This window comes from Pomacea canaliculata, linkage group LG3 (genome assembly GCF_003073045.1).
Source record: "Pomacea canaliculata isolate SZHN2017 linkage group LG3, ASM307304v1, whole genome shotgun sequence".
NCBI classification, from domain to species: Eukaryota; Metazoa; Mollusca; class Gastropoda; order Architaenioglossa; family Ampullariidae; genus Pomacea; species Pomacea canaliculata.
In genome coordinates this window covers 19,597,866-19,617,184 of record NC_037592.1, presented here as the reverse complement: position 1 = coordinate 19,617,184, position 19,319 = coordinate 19,597,866, and the positions used below count along the sequence as shown (strand labels likewise).

The following is a 19,319-nucleotide window of genomic DNA, read 5'->3' as shown; positions in this document are numbered from 1 at the left end:
CGCTTCCGAAGGCTTCCGAAGTTTTTCCCTTCACTGGGACGTTTAGGAAAAAAAATTAGCGGACGGGCTGCTGGGGGCAAGGGGGCAGCCATCCCCTTAAAAAATATACTGAAGCGACTAGATTGGGAAAGTCGATTACTGTTTGAATGGAGTTTGCCCAAAGTTTCCTACACCACTGCAATATCTTTGAGTTTATATAGAAATAGTTCATAGATCTTTCACACAGCCTTCACACTATGTAAACTGTCCTTTTACTCGGGAATTATCTCTTATCACCCCTTCATTATAGTCGTCACTGTGTCACGAGAGACCGCTTAGTCTGACAATCGGCTGTCACCACCGCATCCCACCGACAGTCACAGGGAAGCAAATACCAGTTAAAGCGATCCAGTTCCATTTTCCAGGAAGCTGTTTCCCTTTAACTGTTTAACGTCGTAACTTTGATATTTATAATCAGGCTGCTAACTGTCCACAGATCTTAGAATCAAACCTTATTGAGTATAAGGCGCAAGCATTCATCGAATGAAGACTGATGGGAAGAAGTTCGCGATAAACAGACTTAAGAAGATAATAAATTGTAGATTACTGACTGCCACAGTATAACTCAGTAATTAGGAGACAGAAGAATGTATTCAAAACACTCAAATTGTAGCCACCAGGAAGGAAATTTCCACAAGCTTCAAAGATTATTTAGAACTATGCTCCCTATTAATTTTCCATGGTTTTCCAAGAACTAGTCAACTGCAGTGATTTCCGATGTCTCCCTTTTGGTTGATGCAGTTTCATACACCGTTGTTGATTGCTGCAGATTCATACACTATTGCAGTTTTCCATAGTAAAACCCCATAACCAAGAGGAAATTTTTTTTATATTTAAAAATTAAAAAAAAAAAATAAAAATTTTGCAACGCATTTTCTGGAACTTTCCATCCTAATGGCTACAATTTGGATGTTTTGAGAAACCTTTTTTCTCCTGAACACCGAGTTTTACTAAGGCAGGCACTCAGTCACAGAAAGTTTAAACTTCCAACAGGACATGAATAAATTCAATTTACGACAGACTACAACGCTAAGGAATTTCACATCATTGAAATTTCGTGCGCGCCGAACAGCGCTTGCTTTTATCTCTGCAACCGATTTCTCGCTTTCCACGTGCAGAGCGTTCACCGGATCGGCACGGACGCGCTCCATTTTTGGCTGTACCACCCCTACCTTGTGCCACTCCCCCCTTCAACTTTTCCAAGAACTAGTAAATTGCATTGATTTCAAACGCTCTCCCTTTTGGTTGATGCAGTTTCATACAACGTTGTTGATTGATGCAGTTTCAAAAACTATTGTAGACTTACATAGTAAAACTCAGAAATCAGAAGGAAAAAAAAATTTAAAAAATTTAAAAAAAAAAAAAATTCAAATGCATTTTTTAGAACTTTCCATCCTAATGGCTACAATTTGGATGTTTTGAGAAACTTTCTTCTCCTGAACACCGAGTTTTACTAAGGCAGGCACTTAGTCATGGAAAGTTGAAACTTTAAACAGGACATGAATAAATTCAATTTAGAACACACTATAAAGCTAAGGAATGTCACATCATTGAAATTTCGTGCGCGCCGAACGGCGCTTGCTTTTCGCTCTGCAACCGATTTCTCGCTTTCCACGTGCAGAGCGTTCACCGGATCGGCACGGACGCGCTCCATTTTTTGCTGTACCACCCCTACCTTGTGCCACTCCCCCCTTCAACTTTTCCAAGAACTAGTAAATTGCATTGATTTCAAACGCTCTCCCTTTTGGTTGATGCAGTTTCATACACCGTTGTTGATTGATGCAGTTTCAAAAACTATTGTAGACTTACATAGTAAAACTCAGAAATCAGAAGGAAAAAATTTTAAAAATTAAAAAAAAAAAAAAAAATTCAAATGCATTTTCTAGAACTTTCCATCCTAATGGCTACAATTTGGATGTTTTGAGAAACTTTCTTCTCCTGAACACCGAGTTTTACTAAGGCAGGCACTCAGTCATGGAAAGTTGAAACTTTAAACAGGACATGAATAAATTCAATTTAGAACACACTACAAAGCTAAGGAATGTCACATCATTGAAATTTCGTGCGCGCCGAACGGCGCTTGCTTTTCGCTCTGCAACCGATTACTCGCTTTCCACGTGCAGAGCGTTCACCGGATCGGCACGGACGCGCTCCATTTTTTGCTGTACCACCCCTACCTTGTGCCACTCCCCCCTTCAACTTTTCCAAGAACTAGTAAATTGCATTGATTTCAAACGCTCTCCCTTTTGGTTGATGCAGTTTCATACACCGTTGTTGATTGATGCAGTTTCAAAAACTATTGTAGACTTACATAGTAAAACTCAGAAATCAGAAGGAAAAAAAAAATTAAAAAAATTATTATATAAAAAAAAAAAAAATTCAAATGCATTTTCTAGAACTTTCCATCCTAATGGCTACAATTTGGATGTTTTGAGAAACTTTCTTCTCCTGAACACCGAGTTTTACTAAGGCAGGCACTCAGTCATGGAAAGTTGAAACTTTAAACAGGACATGAATAAATTCCATTTAGAACACACTACAAAACTAAGGAATGTCACATCATTGAAATTTCGTGCGCGCCGAACGGCGCTTGCTTTTCGCTCTGCAACCGATTACTCGCTTTCCACGTGCAGAGCGTTCACCGGATCGGCACGGACGCGCTCCATTTTTTTGCTGTACCACCCCTACCTTGTGCCACTCCCCCCTTCAACATTTCCAAGAACTAAAAATCCCTGGTTTATTTCCTGTCTCGGTCATTTTTACTGCTCAAGCACCTTTTTTTATGGCTTTGAGCGCGTTCAGAGCCAGTTATTGCCTAACGACGCATTTCTCAGAAAGTTTTTGTTAAACGAGGCCTGACTGTAAACGGCATGAAGCCCTTCAAACAGTTCCTATGTAGACCTCTTTTTGCCCAAACGATTTATTTAAGGCACATCTTTTACTATACAGTGGCGTAGTAACCAGGGACGGGCTGCTGGGGGCAAGGGGGCAGCCATCCCCTTAAAAAATATACTGAAGCGACTAGATTGGGAAAGTCGATTACTGTTTGAATGGAGTTTGCCCAAAATTTCCTACACCACTGCAATATCTTTGAGTTTATATAGAAATAGTTCATAGATCTTTCACACAGCCTTCACACTATGTAAACTGTCCTTTTACTCGGGAATTATCTCTTATCACCCCTTCATTATAGTCGTCACTGTGTCACGAGAGACCGCTTAGTCTGACAATCGGCTGTCACCACCGCATCCCACCGACAGTCAAAGGGAAGCAAATACCAGTTAAAGCGATCCAGTTCCATTTTCCAGGAAGCTGTTTCCCTTTAACTGTTTAACGTCGTAACTTTGATATTTACAACACCTGGTTTGCATCATACTGAGTATACAGAGTTAGTTGTTGAAAGGGCATACTCAGCATGCTGCAGAACATGTCCTGATGTTCAAGTAGTCTGTTCCCCGCATACTCAATATGCCAAGATCTACAATAACAAGGGATTTAACTCTCGACTCGTTTTCCTCTCTCTCTCTCGCTCGCGCGCTTGCACCACACACTCTCTCTCTCTCGCTCGTACGCATGCAAGCGCACACATGCACACTCTCGCACGCGCACTCTCGCTCGTACGCAAGCGCACACGCACACGCATACTCGCACGCAAGCACACACACACTCTTTCGCTCGTACGCATGCAAGCGCACCACTCTCTCTCTCGCACGCGCACTCTCGCTCGTACGGACGCAAGCGCACACGCACGCACACTCGCACGCAAGCACACACACACACTCTCTCGCTCGCACGCGCACACAAACACACTCGCTCGCACGCAAGCACACATACAGGTAGTCCTCGGGTTACGACGGTCTCGAGTTACGTCGTTTCGTGGTTACGACACTGTAAACGACGCTCACTCCGGCTTGCGAGGTTTAGCGGCGTAAGTCGAACTGTACGTGATCCTCATTCCACGTGCGGCGGAAGTCATAAGGCAATGTGAGAAGTGGGAAACAGCAGCAGAAATTAGCAGGTCATTAGGACTTAGTCGCTCGACTGTCGCTACGATTATCAAGATGAAGATCACATCCTTGAACACGTGACAGGATCTGCTCCTATGAAAGCGACAGTGACAACAAAGCGTAGTGTACTGCACAATATTTTACTGTACTTATGTTTATTGATAATTATGTAGGTTGCTGTGTTAGGATAGGTGTGTGGATAGGCTAAGTGTTTGCAGGACTGTACTGTTATTATGCTACAGTACTGTATGAACGTATGATCCGACTTACGTCGAAATTCGGTTTACGACGCCGCGTTAAGAACGGATCCCCGTCGTAAGTCGAGGACTACCTGTATACTGTATCGCTCACACGCACGTAAGCACACACACACGTACTCTCACGATGGCTCGCGCGCTTTTGATCTCCACTCGTTCTCCTCTCTCTCTCTCGCTCTCGAATGGGCACATTATACGTTCTCTCTGTCTCGCATGTACACACATATACTAACCCTCTTTCTCTTGAATGTGCACGCACACACACATAGAAATAAATAAGATTAAAACCAAGAATGACGTGCAGTATTAAGAAAATAACAGAAATTACCTCCATAATTTTTTGTGGTTTCTGCGGTCCAATTTACTGAGCTACGTGCATTTAAGTATATTTATTGAAAATCTATCACTTAAATTTTATACTACATGTACATGTAACAAAAAAAAAAAAAAAGTTAAGGTATTCTCTCGCTCTCTTTCTCTTAACTCGTTCTCTATTCTCCTCGCGCACGCATAGATCTGCACACACGCACACACTCTGTCATTTGCAATTAACAGTAGTTAAAAATGAAGTTAATAACGTCCAAATTTGGTGTAGTCAAATTAAACTCCGAGGTTGAATTGATCCCAACTGGACCCTTCAACTTCAGTTAAAAACAATTAACGCTCCCTCATCTCGCCCTTTTCAGGGGAACTAACTACTTCACAGTCCATTTGCAGTTTTGTGGCGCAGAAATATAATCATAGAGACTGTACGACATACTAGCTGGTATTTGTTCAGTTTGGTAAGTAGATGCAGCTGTGTTATCAAATTAATCCATATTGTAAGAAGTGTTGCCTAGCACCTACCCCCCCTCCAACCCCCACTAAGAACTAGTGTAAATGCATTGAATATGTTTTATCGCCAGTATATTAGTCATAGCATTATAAAGCATGGCAATTACACACATGATAAGTAAGGCATATTTTGAATGTTTTATTTAAAAAATAAATTCAGTTATTATAGCATTATAAATATAGAACTAAATATGTTGTTGTTTTTTTACCACTTTTGCTACTTTCGTTATTTCATCTAACTTAATTAATGGTCTCATGTTTTAATATTGTCGATATCCATAGTGAATGGCTACTTTAAAGCATACCTATACCATTCTCATACTTTTCACTGTTCCTTTTTTATTTAAAATTATTGTTACTGTTTTCCTGTTTCTTCACATTTAGCACTAAATAAAGTTTGTGGTACCACAATGACTGAATGTATAATTGTTTGCATATATGTATACTTTAAAAGTACAAAATCATGAACAGTACAAAGGAATATGCTTATTTCTTTAAATAATTCACACAAAGTGATGCTTTTTAATCACCACTTAAACATGGTATTCATTCTTGTTTTAGCATGATGGTTGAGTGCCAAGCAAGTGGTTAAGCACCAAAAATAAATTTTTAAAAATTGTCAAAGACCAAAATATTTTAGTACCGAGCAGTTCAAGTGCTGAGATTCCACTGGATTGTCTTTCTCAGTATGGTTGACAAACCTCAAAAGGGTTTGTGAGGTTTGTGTTTGGTGGGTAGTCTTATTGCATGTTGATGGTACCAGCAACAAAACGGGAGTGGAGGACTGTAATTTTTTGCATCTGATCAATTTTGTGAATGGCTCCAGCTGCTTTCTATCACTGAGATCTATTTTCTAAGAGTCTGTAGACAGGATAAATATGTATTTATCCTTTGAGAAATGATATTTAAGTTCAGACCAAATGAAAAATTGGAATTCTAGACTCAAAAGTTATCTATTGTGCTGTATTTTTGTCATTTTGCAGATTTGTATCTGTAATCAACAATGCGTAGAAGTGGAAGAGGAAAATGTGTTCAGTTAGGTAGTGTTTGTACTATCAAAGACAATGGAAGGAAGGGTAAGTCCCGTAAGGTGCGATGTTCTGTAAAGGAGTACCGAGACCTCATGAGGTCTATAGACTCACTACAAGGCAATAGACCCAGCATCATTCAACAGGAGGAGCATGAAGCCAGAATCATTCAACAGGAGGAGCAAGAACCCAGTGTAACCTTTCCACTTGAAACCAGTATGTGAAAAACTAAATTACCATTGTAACTAGGAATGTCAATAATTGCACTATATATATATATATGTTAATTGAATATATGTATTCGGTGAATAGTATACTTAATAAGTAAAATACCTCCTGCATATTCCTCACACCAGAGTATTTTACATCCATAGCTGTATTTTCTCATGTTTATCATTCCATAGCTACATCTGCATGAATAATTAAAGCATAAATCAATGGATGACACATGGTAATCTGGTACACAAAGAGCCAGTTTATTGTATTTTCTCAGTGATGTATTGGAAGTCATAGTTTATTTAAATGAGACAGAGACAGACAACCTTAGCTATCATCAGGTGTTGATGATGCTAAACTGTTCACCCTCCACACTTTAATCAAACACCTGGAGAATCCTCAAGCCCATGCTCGACTATTATTCACTGATTTCTCTTCGGCCTTTAACACTATCCAGCCACATATCCTAGCTCGAAGACTCCTCGACGAGTTTTCCCTTGATCATCAGCTAGTGTCATGGATAATTCACTTTTTGGTCGACAGGCAGCAACGAGTTCTTGTCAATGGCACTTTTTCCGACTTAACCACCACATGCACCGGCTCACCTCAGGGATGTGTTCTATCCCCGCTTCTGTTTATCCTGTATACCAACAGTTGTCGCAGTAGTCATGAGGGTCACTATCTTGTTAAATTCTCTGATGACACTGCACTGCTGTCTCTCCTTAGCGGGCCGGTGCACACTCACGGTGATGCTTTGGAAGAATTCATTGTTTGGTGCGATGACAACTTTCTAGAACTTAATGTGAGTAAGACGAAGGAGATTGTCTTTGATTTCCGTCGGAATTCTCCACCGTGTCCCGTCTGTGTCATCCATGACAAGGAGGTGGAAATTGTTTCTGCTTTAAATACCTGGGCACCATCTTCGATAGGCGACTTTGCTGGGATGTCAACACTCAATCTGTCGTGAAGAAGGCTCAACAACGCCTCTTCCTCCTACGGAAGCTGAGGTCTTTCTCTGTCTCCCCCCAATTTCTTCAGCTTTTTTACAGATCACATATAGAGAGCGTGCTGTCCTTCTCGTTCATCTGTTTCTATAATAGTTTATCGGTGAAGGACAAGAGCAGCCTACATCGTGTGGTATCCACCTGCTCCAAAGTCGTTGGATCCACCCAGAGTTCTCTTCAGGATCTGTATAACAGGAGGACTCTTCTGAAAGTGTCTGCCATCCTTCGTGATGACAGGCATGCTCTGTCGGGTGAACTTGTCCAGCTCCCATCAGGTCGCCGATATAGTATGCCTGCATGCAGGACAAACCGACTGCGGCTGTCTTTTGTTGCTTCAGCCGTCAGACTTTTGAATGGATTATGAATGTGATATGCATGCGATCATGTATGACTTTAATCGAGCTGGTATGATTGACTGCAACTCGACTGCCTGTGGGGTTTAATATATATAATCGAGCTGCAACTGAATTGCCCTCTAGGGATTAATAAAGTATTATCTTATCTTATCTTATCTTATTCTAAATTAGAATAATAAAAGTATGGTAAACTTTATTAGTCACAAATATTCATAGAACATTATTAATACTTATATAAATTAGATTCGTATAGAATTTTTACTTACACTGAGGGGTATAACAGTTGTTAGTAATATTAGATGATGCTCTGCATAATAATTCATAAAAGTTGGCAGAATAAAATGCAATGCTGTCACATAACAACTGTCAGTTGTTGGGCGTAAGTAGGATATATCATAAGCATTTTGATCAACAGTGCTTTGAACATGCAAATTTATTTAAGAACTATTTCCAAGTGGAATAATTTTCTATAGTTGGATGTAGAGCACTGAAGAGATTGACAATCTGTTCTAATGGGTGCTCTTTTAAATTATATTTTACCTGTGCTATTAACTATGCACTATTAACAGATGAATCTGAGGTGGCAGAACCTAGCAGCCACAAAAAAAAGGGCAGTAAACGAGGCAGAAGGATGGAGAAAAATACGATCTGATCTGGTTGTTGCCCGGATGGAAGGATTTTGTCCTGCTTCAAATCAATGTTCCTCATGTGGCTCTTCTGAGGTTCCCGAAATCATATGGTGTCCTGACTGTGGACCCAACACTCTGTATTGCATGATGTGTAATGAGAATATCCACCGCATGGTAATGTACCATCAGGCGTATGTTTGGAAAAATGTAAGTACTAAATGTATAAAATTAGTGAAAGTATATTTATTCAAAATCTTAGCCTATTGGAATGCATTACACTGTTAGCACTGTGTATGCTTAAAATTTAATTCAAATATTAATAAACACTACACAGATAACTGCTACATTGAAAATATTAAATTAGCTTGCATAGTTGTATACTTATTTTTTCCTGCAGTTACAGAACATATCTTATTTTTTGTCTATCTGATAATTTGCTTATGTTAATTTTTTTTCAGGATGTTTATATGTTTGTGCCCCTTATTAAAGAAACAACCCTCATCCATGAACACTCATGTGACAGCATATACTCTCGTCAAATAAGAGTTTTTGATGCATTGGGTATGTGTATTTAGCAGCAGCAGTATAAGAAGTACATTATGTAGGGAAAAAAAAGCAAACCCAGGAACTATTTGTTTCTCAAAAAAGTTCCTTTATGCCATCAGGTCCCTCAAGGACTCCTTGCAAACATTACAATATACAATATATGACATTCTAGTGTTTAAACCAATAATTTCCAATGGTATCTTCAATGCCTCAGGAAATGATTTTTCAATGGCATTCACCTTATTGAAGACTGCATTTGTAGGAAAGGATTGATCATACTTAACAAGGAGCTAGAGTGGTAAAATGCTTTCATAAAGGTATGTTGGCCCAGTTAAATGATCCTATTCAGACTATTGGATAAATGATATGTTGTTGCAGGGAGACAGCATAAAATAAAATCCCATTTCTGCCAGTGTGAGCCAGAAGCTGTTACGAGTACGAGTACGAGATCTTTAATGTCAGTAACTCATATAGTCATTTTGACATGGGGGGGATACATACATAGTGGTAACACAATGCAGCATAGAAGGAAAATAATTTACAGTATCATCTGTACTAACTTGTTCGGACCCTGTCCTCCACATGAAATTTAGTAGAATTCATCTTTATCTATATATACTGCAATACACTTTCCTCTAATAGGTGAATGCCATCTTTTATATCTAATGAATTGTAACAAGGGCTGCCTTCTGGCACCATATAGCATGATATCAAGATAACATCTTTGTCAGAGTTCATTAATTTTTTTATCAATTTTCAGTGTAACTATATTGGTTGAATCAAATCTTGCTTCCTTTATATATTGTGACCAACAGCATTTTACCGTAAGAAGAACCCCACCTGACCATCGGCCCTGCTTAAACAATTTTCTTGCAGGGGCATAAATCTTAATGTATTCTGGCAGGATGTTAAGAGTATCTCCATGTGCGTCCCTGTTAAACAAATAAAGTCAAATGACGTGATATAATCTACCAACAAGTTATCTCCTCTACATTATAGTTAACACAAGTCAAACGCCTTGCCTGACGGCCAGTTTTTTCCTATTTCCACTTGGGTTGTGATCTTGTTGCACTATCTGAGGTGTTCTTGTCACTTATATAGCTATCCAGAGAGCCTTGCTTCTTCCCCTTTTCGCTTGCTCCTCCGTTCTTATTCTTGCGCTATTTGGGTGTACATGTACTGTCATCTCTCATCAGCTGTTGCGTCCCTTTGACCTCTTCAGCATATCCGGACGCCGTGCTCCTTGGCTGCGGTGCATAGGCGGTCTTAACTCGAGTTAAGACCGCAGTTAAGCCAAGCACGCTGTCTTAACCTAAGACGCCTGCTAAGCGCGGTGCATGGGCGATCTCAACTCGCTAAGCAAGCGGTCTTAGTCTTAAAATTTGAGACTGGTCCCCCCCAGGCTTAACTCCTTGCTTAACCGCGACACGCTGCTTACGCATGACCGTACGGCGGCTTTCGTAGTAACAGTGGCGCTTGATCGTGTTGTTTACTGAGTTGCCCTGCGTATACCATTGACAAATACAGATTTTTGACTACTTCAGGGATCGATCAAATCCATTTGAAATGTATGACGTCGATTTGTTTCATCGTTTTTGATTCCGTCGAGCGAACATAACAGTGGAAAATGATTTCGACCATCATTTTCAACGAAAAGACTCTATTCCGCCTTTGTTGCAGGTAAGACTACAGTCACCACCACTATATAAATATATAATTAATAAGTGTAATTGACAGCATTACGTTAAAAATATTTAATAATGTTAGAATGACATCAAAATATAGTTACACAATAAAACAATGGCGTAGAACTTAAGACGGTGTTGACGACAGTGGGTGATGTTTGTTGTTATTATTGCTGCTCTCAGGTAAACATGAGACCACAAAACTTATACATATTTCGAAAGGAAAAAACTTGAACTTTGCAATAAAAGTAATAAAAATTTTCTACTTTCACTCTGGTGACAGCAATAATCCAAAAAATTTCAGTTTGCTGTACTTGGGTTATATGAGCAGACGCACAATTCTGGCCCATCCACTGTGCTCCGAGTGTTGTTTTAGAGTATGTAAACATTATTAAAAAATTGATGGCATTGTATTTAAGTAAAACAACACAGAATAAAGTAGCAGAGCACCCAGAATCTCTTATATAGTTTGATTTAATACATGTTTATCAATTTGACAGGCAGTTCCTTGCAGTATGTCTCAAGTTGTAAGCATGTGGCTCAAGAGATAGATAATCATAATAGGTTAATGTTATCATCGTCCTTTTTAACTAAAAATGGACAGTTTTGTTTAGATGTGAATACTAAAATATATAAATCCTTGAGGTCAATAATATTTCCTATGTCTTTTGCAGGTGATGGTGGCATTACAATTTTATGCTACAAGCATAATGCAAGTTGTAGTGGCTGACGGCATTGACATGGGATGAATATGGGAGACAGTGGCTACCCGCTGAGGGACTGGCTTAGTTTCCCTTTTTTTAAATGCAGACAAGGAAAAGAACTCCTCCCCTTTAATATCATATGCTTCAGAATATATTTGTGACTTCAGATACATCCCTGCCAAAACAGCAAAAATCATCATGTGTTCCATTGTGCTGTCATAATTTCTAACTGAATAGTCACATTATTATTCAATTTGACTTTGCCTGAATAGCAACATCCACCCCAATCAGATGGTGAACACTTTCAGCAGCTGGCATTACCAATCCATTTCCATCTGTTTTTCCGTCTAGTATTTGTTACCTCAGCCTGTGCCAGATTTATTTTGATTTCCATGAATTGCAATTCTTTTTTAACAAGATTCAAGTTCACTGTCCAGGAGCTACAAAGTTTTTCGTTCTCTTATCTTTGTTGTGCATTCTTTTGTATCATCAGGTATTTGCTTTCTTCGGGTGACCCAGTTGACGGATGGAATTCTGGCTGCTTGGTACATCACCTTGTGTGTTTTATCTGACAGTCAAAAAGATTTTTTCAGAAATGTGCAGCTGTCTAGGCCTAAGCCGCTTTGATGGCTTTGAATATTGCTGTGTGGCTCTCTGTGTGGTCTTGATGCTGCGCGAAAGAAATGTTTCTTAGAACAATTGATTCATGACACTTCTACTTGGGAGCACTGAGTACTTACCATCGCATTAGGTTACGTAAAGGTATTGTTTGAATTACTCTTCTGTGTAAGGTTTCTATATAAATAGATTATTGTGTTGCTTGTTATTCTTTGTGATGCCAAGTAACTATAAAAAGCAGTAATGTTGATATTTACTACATGCTACTAGTAGGATTGTGAAGGACATGTTTCTCTCTTTAGAGTTAATATTTAGCACTTTTCACTGGACTCAGGTGTAGCCATTTCAGAACTTCATAACATCTTATTTGCAACTGTTTAAGAATGTAGACACTGCAAATCTGTCATTCAGAAGCTGATCAGTGTCTACTGGAATCTAAACTGTAGAACACTGGTACTGTAACATGCATTAGACTTGTAGTTAAAACTTGTTAAATGTCCAAACTGACTGTGGATGTAAAGACAAACCTGCTGTGTACATCTCCCAAATTATGTCATAGTCTGTGTTTGGCACTTGAATTAAACAATTTATAATTTTAAGCCAGCTGTGGAAAATTATATGTAGCTGCCCTCTCTAAAGTACAAAAACCTTGGTGGCTTTTCCTTAATATTTCATGTTTTGTTCAAAAATACCATCAGGAATATCTGATATAAAGTACATTTTTAAAATTTCCCATTTGAAAACATCATCATCTGAAATGTTCAATTCATTGTTGTTTGTTATGCATGAAAATAATAAATCTGCATATACTTCTAGCAAAAGCATCTCCATTGTTGAATTAGAAGATTGAACTGGAGTGTTCTATATTGCACCTCCTATATATGTCAATATTATTATTTTTATTACTCTCCCCTATCATGAAAAACTTCTGGAGGAACCAGCATATTAAATGATTCACCACCTGTAACAAAAACTAAATCAGAAATGTATCTAGTTATTTTAAATAAATGTATTTCGGATGGAAATACTTATTTTCAAACTGGCTGTTGTGTGCTGACTATAGGCTTTGCATTTGCATTCTCTCGGTATCTAGAGCTTTTTCTGCGGATGACACAGACGTAAAAAAAAAGTCTACACAGGTAAACAAAAAGACCAACCTTCGATGTTTATGCCTTCCATCAGTTCTCTGAAATCATCTACCAAAATATTTATCACTTTCTCCTTTCATCACGGGTGTTTCTGGTGGCACCCTGTCCGCTGATGGATGTTTCTGACGACATCGAAATGAAATTATGGAAGATCTTAAATCCGCTCATATCTTTCTTATTTCATCTTTTTCTTTTTTCTGGTAAAGCCTCTTCTTCTCCCTGGTAACCTCCTCGATTAAGACTAATATTTCGCTGTCGCACATCCCTACTTCGTTTCAGTAATGGTGCGCAGACGAATTTCGCGGCTCGGCACCATCGCTGTAGCGCAGTTTTCATTGGTGGAATATACGGTTGGCAAGGCCGCTCCCAAACGAATTTATTTATATCGCCGACCTCGACCGCCGCGCTGACCTGACCCGGTTCTCAGCTAAGCAAGGGGCTGAGATCGCTCATGCAACAGGCTTGAGACCGCGAACTTAGCCAAGACGAAAAGCGAGTTAAGCAAGACGAAAAGTTAAGACCGCCTATGCACCGCAGCCCAGGTCCTTACCCGGCTAGTCAGCACGGGTACCCCGTGCGTGGTTTCTGGGTCACGACTAGCCGAAGACACCGATGCGGGGTGTGGGGACGATACTTGCACATTGCTGTCAGGTGGACACCCGCTGCTGACATCGGCTGTCTGGCTGTTGTTGGCCTCTGTTATCCTGGTGTATGGATGTGTGTCCTTCCCCTTTGTATTGTCGCTGGTAGATGTATTGGTAATACTGGATTCAGAAGGGCATTTAGTAGGCAAGATAGCAGTCGGAATCATCTGTAGGTTGTTGCTAATGTTGCCTAAGGCGTGTATTATTGTGGTCGGTGTGCACTGAATTCTCTTGGAATGCCGGTTTTCCACTGTTGCCCCTCTGCCAGTAGCAGCATTTGTGTTGATTGCAGAGGTAGATAGCGGTTCCAAAGGTAAGTAAGACTGACTGCTCCGGTGCTGTCGGACTCCGTTGTTCCGCTGCGCTGTTGTTAGTGTGTATTCATCAGTCTGGTGCTGCAGGGTTGTCTGGTGCTGGGAGGGGGAGCTGTCTGCGTTGGTTCGGGGTTTCTCCCTCTCTTCCTGTTGTCTGTTCGTATTTTGATGTAAGGGTCCTCCAACAACGAGCCGGTCTCCCCTGTAGAACGCACGCACCCCGCTATCTCTGTAACACTTTATGATCGACGTTTTTCTTTCTGTGAGATCACTAGCCACAGATACACCTTTTGCTCTCAGTTTCTCTCGTGCTTTGGTAAGTATATCCAACTTGTCAGACCATCGAGTGAACTTAGCGATTATGGGACGTGGTTTGTTTTCTCTGTTTTGGGTATGTCCTGCTGGCACAATTTTCTTACCGACTCTGTGCGCTCGCACGATGTCAGTAGTTTGCCACACTTTCCCCGGAATTGTTTCTTGCAGGAGGTTTATTATCATAGCAGCACAGGTTTCGTATGAATCATCTCCAGTTTCTGATATCCCGAAGAACTTCAGATTGTCTCTGCGTGAGAAACCTTCGAGCTTGTTGAGCTTGTCGTAAAAGACCTGGAGAGACTGGTCTACATGATATTTTAGTCTCTCAGTATTTTGCTCGAGTGACTCTTGCCTTTGTTTAACTTGCTGTAACTCCATAAACAGTTTATCAATGGCCGATTTGAAGAGTCTCAGTTCGTCTCTAACTTCGTCTATGTGGTGTTTAATGTTTTCCTCTTGTTTGTTGAGTAGTGTCTGGATATCAGTTAAGACTTTACTCTTGTTGGAGCGGGCCATAGCGTCCAGTGGAGGTGTCACACACTCACGAATCACACAAGGCTACCGCCGTGCTGTTCACGCTCCGTTGAACACTGTGGTCACCTGGCTTCTTTCATAAATTTTTTTAAAATTCAACTAATTTGACTGAATATTCGCATAAAATTTACTTTTCTATGCAGCCTGTAATTGGGAGATCAGTATTTTTTGCACAATACACCACAAAGATGAGTAACTTCCGTAAAACTAGGCAAAATACACCTTGTATTGAAGAGCGTGGAAAAAAAGCGTCCGCACAGCTCGTGAACACAGTTCACCCCTCCCCCCGCCAGAAGCTGTTACCTTAGTTAGAAGGGGATTATGGCCAGCAACACCCGAACAGCCAGAAACAGCCTTCACGATAACACTGATGGAGCTAGGGCGAATGCTACAGCTTGAAGGTCAATTATCTCTGCAAAAGTTTTGCTTTGCCTTAAAAAGAAGAACTACTTTCCTGCCTCCTCACACAACTGACTGCAGAAACCTCTACCTGGCACTGGGTAATAATTTATGTAGTACATTATGTGAAACTGCATTATCATTTATAAATAGTGTCATTTGTACTGAAAATTAATGGATGCCAAATGTGTTTATACCACTGACTGATTTTTTGAAGCTTGTCATTGGATATTTGCAGTTAGTTTAAGTGCCAAGAAAAAGTATTTTAGTTTGCAAATATATTGTTTTCAGGAAACGCACTAACTGAATTCCATCATCATCAAGTGTCGTGCCTTGAGATGGCACATTCTCCAGACATTGTGGGCAAGAACTGCCCAGTATGTACATTGGTATGTGTACTCCTGAACTGTCGGCTAGATGTCTGTATTAGTGCCAATAAGTCATTGCTTAAACAGGATTTATTACACATTTCTTTGCATTTAGGTTTCAACTGCTTTGCTAGCTACAAGATTTTTTTTAATCATTATGGGTTTAGATTTTTAGTAAGGCAGACATCTGTTTAAAATAAATCATTAAAGCAGGATTTAGGGAAATGTAAAAAAAAAAAAAAAGGTAGATACTGATCATTATGTTCAATTAACTTTTTAAGTGGCTCAGTAGTGCTGGCCCCATCAAAACATTTATCTCAGTTCACATCTACACACGGTCTGGTTTTATCTTCTCCTCTCTCTCTGGTTGTACATTCCTCTAACCAGACTTCTGCCACTATATTTGCTAGAATTCTATGCTGACTGCCTTCAAAGCATTAGTAAAACATACATTTTTTTTTTTGCTTCCATGTGTGGGTGGATGTTGCTCATGTGTTTAACAGTTTCGCAAAATTATGCATCATGAATGCCTATAGCAAGAACTGGTGCTTTACAGATACATTTATGATTATATCAAGATTACCATTTAATGATATATTTATGGTAGAAACCTGAAAGGTCTGTCGTCTCTATGGACGCTAATTTTGGACTTGTCCACAAACTGCACTCTGGGTCTGGACCAGGACTTTTGTCCAGATGACAGTGTCAGAGACTTCGTTAATAATCACTGCCAAGCAGTTTCAAAATCTGTCCCTGAATCATCAGTGAGTGCAGTATTTTAGTTCCATTTAATTTTGGTTGCTAAAACAGTATAGTTAACAGTACTGCGTAGCAACCAATCTAACATAAAATGAAAGAAGTAACATTTTTACCATTATTACATATTGATATGTAAGAGGTTTCTATCAGTTTCTATCAATGATAAGTTCAAATAAACCAGATAATTGTCTTCTGTGATAATTTATCAACTGAAATGTTTATTTTTAATAATATGAATGTTGTTGTTCTGTTATGAATATCAACATTATTATTTTATGTACAATGTTCTTACTTTCAGGAGTGCTCAGACTTTCAGGCTGGTGACATGGTTAGGGCTAAAAATAAAAGTGCAAATCTGGATATAAAAGGATTGTTTGGCTCTGTGTGTCACCATGGATTTCCCCTCTATTTTGTGAACATGGAGCATGGAGAAAGGTAATTTATGAATATTAGTCATGAATGTAACAGCACACATAGATCTAGTATATAACATGTTACTAATTTTAGAATTTGTTTCAGATTTGCATATCCAGTCTATATTATGAAGCAGATTGCTTCAAGGCAGGTTGGTGCTACAAATGAAAAGCAGATTGTCATGTATGATATTGCCTGTAGACTGCAAGCTCATCTTGGGGTATGTAAAACACCAGTTGAATCTTAGGTGTTTCAGATAAAATAAACTGACATTGTTTTGTATGTTATTGGTATTGTCTGTAGCATGGTATTGGTTTTATAAAAAAAACCACCTGCATGGTGGTTTACACCAGGTGTATAATGACACCAAGGTTAAGTGATGATTATTATGTACTATTTTAGTTGGTTTCTTATTTTGGAGAAGACAGAGTTTATAAATATGTACTACTGAATGATTACATCATATATCTTAAGGTGTGATAAAAATGTGTTGAGTTGGAGCTGTAGCTTTGTATATTTAGCCTTATTGTTTTATTTCAACAGAGGTGTCCAGAACTGACTGGACAACTTGCAGAGAGATTCAAATTGGTTGTTCCTGTTTTCCATAGCTTTGCTCACAACACAAGGTGTCAGGTTAGTTATCTGCAGTGATTAATAATAATACAATTATTTGCTATAGTGTTATTGTATACACATAAATATAGATACAAATAAATGCAGAATGCACAACCAAGAATAAGAAATATACAAAGATGCAATTTGTTTATTAGAGACATTTCATTTTCAACGATTGATTCTATGGTACTATTGTAGATGACATTTGGACAGCGATACTGCAAAGGAACCGGTCTAATAGATGGAGAAGCCATTGAAAGATTGTGGTCCTTCCTACGAAAATTTTTATGGAGCAAGGAGATGACACTGCCGAATAGACAGGATCTTCTAAGCAGTGCTCTACTTAATTATGGACGGAGAATTTTCTTTTCTATTGGTAATTTATGGAGCAGCCCATTATACATGTGTGTTGTGATTATATCATGTATAATATATAATCATAACAACTGAAAACTACTGTAAAATAATTGGCAGCATATTTGTTTATTTCTTTGGTACTTTTGATCCACTGTGTATTTGATCGTTTTGTGGGCAATGTCTTTGTTGACAAGTATCATGCATAGTTATTTATTTTATATTTGGTTTTTTTTTCAAGGTGCTTTTTTAACAAATTTTGCAAATGACTTTGCATTACTACTTTTCCTTTCAGTTCAGACATTTTCTGTAAGGCTTAAGAAAGCAAGGCAAATTCAAGTGAATTCCAAGGTATTCATCAGTGATGTGGAAAGAAAGTGTAAGTAACACTTATTGAATAATACAGGATAGAATAGAATGCTTAATATTAGTATCTCTCTGTAATATATTTCTACCATCACAACAAATGTAAGAGAAACCGAAGCCTGTGTATGACACCTAAACAAAAAGAATTCATAAATCCAGAGATAATAGTCCCTTTAAGCACCTTGATTTTTGTGCCCCTCATTGCTGTGCTTTTCTTTGTTGGAAACTGCCTTTAACTTCAGATGATGGAAATGCTGTGGATTGGCTTCATCAACTGACACAGATTCTAGTGACAAATGATGATCAAAGAGGTATGTCAAACATCAAAATGTAAGACACATACTAACAATGTAAAAGAGATTATACCGCACAATAACTATTGTCAGTTGTCTTAATGCTTCAAACACAGAAATGAGCATGTGATATGATGATAGCTGCAGCATTTTGTGATATCAAGTACAGGCTCTAGGACTAAGATATATGTCATATGGAGACTCACCTTTGCTGAACAAAAGATATGTAAAAGTAGGAATAATCAAGCAAAGCAATTTTTCTGAAGCAGAAGCTACCAAAAAATTAAGTTAATTAAAACATTCAAAAATGATAATTCACTATTGTCCATGTGATAGTAAGAAGACTGCATGCCAGCAGTAATTTTATTGATTATCATTACCACGAGTGATCTTGTCATTCATTTTATTATAACATATATTGATGCTTGTTGTGATCTGACCATTTGATTTGCTGTAGGGACTGATCCACTGATTGAGAAGGCCAGGAAGCTTTCTACAGAGCGTCAGCACTTGCTGGGACTGAAGAAGCGCTATGCTGGTTTGTATTTATTTTTTTTAAATTCATTATCATTGAAAATGTAATTCTTGTACAGGTTGATGTTCAAGTAAAATGTCATTCCTTCACATTTCAGGGCAGCAAGGATTGTATGAAATATTTAAAATCTTCTAGTTAATTAATTAATCATACAGTTCCATTAAGAATATACAAGATTGCACTATCATACACTGCATGACTTAAGGGGTTATTTTATATTTGCAGTCATCTGAGGCATTATTCCCATAAGAAAACTCTGTAGTTTGCATTCTAACTGTAATTTTTTTTTTACCTTCAAGGCATATACAGTAAGATTATATACTCTGCTTGTTGTTGAA

At 38.7% G+C, this 19,319-nt stretch overlaps 1 protein-coding gene across 6 annotated transcripts in view; it reads left to right on the top strand.

The window, feature by feature from the left end:
* Positions 1-19,319, top strand: part of LOC112560919 — a 40,157-nt gene that overhangs the window by 16,822 nt on the left and 4,016 nt on the right. The window contains exons 1-12 of one of the 6 annotated variants that reach the window (XM_025233031.1): positions 4,390-5,085; positions 6,121-6,381; positions 8,311-8,577; positions 8,829-8,931; positions 15,569-15,666; positions 16,703-16,839; positions 16,924-17,038; positions 17,362-17,451; positions 17,632-17,809; positions 18,083-18,166; positions 18,396-18,464; positions 18,904-18,984. In XM_025233031.1, the coding sequence (XP_025088816.1) occupies positions 8,311-8,577; positions 8,829-8,931; positions 15,569-15,666; positions 16,703-16,839; positions 16,924-17,038; positions 17,362-17,451; positions 17,632-17,809; positions 18,083-18,166; positions 18,396-18,464; positions 18,904-18,984 (1,222 nt within the window). In that variant the 5' untranslated portion in view covers positions 4,390-5,085; positions 6,121-6,381. Of the gene's footprint in view, positions 1-4,389; positions 5,086-6,120; positions 6,382-8,310; positions 10,157-13,619; positions 15,379-15,568; positions 15,667-16,702; positions 16,840-16,923; positions 17,039-17,361; positions 17,452-17,631; positions 17,810-18,082; positions 18,167-18,395; positions 18,465-18,903; positions 18,985-19,319 lie in introns of those variants that run through there. The other 5 variants (XM_025233033.1, XM_025233032.1, XR_003098624.1 and 2 more) reach the window with 5 other exon arrangements.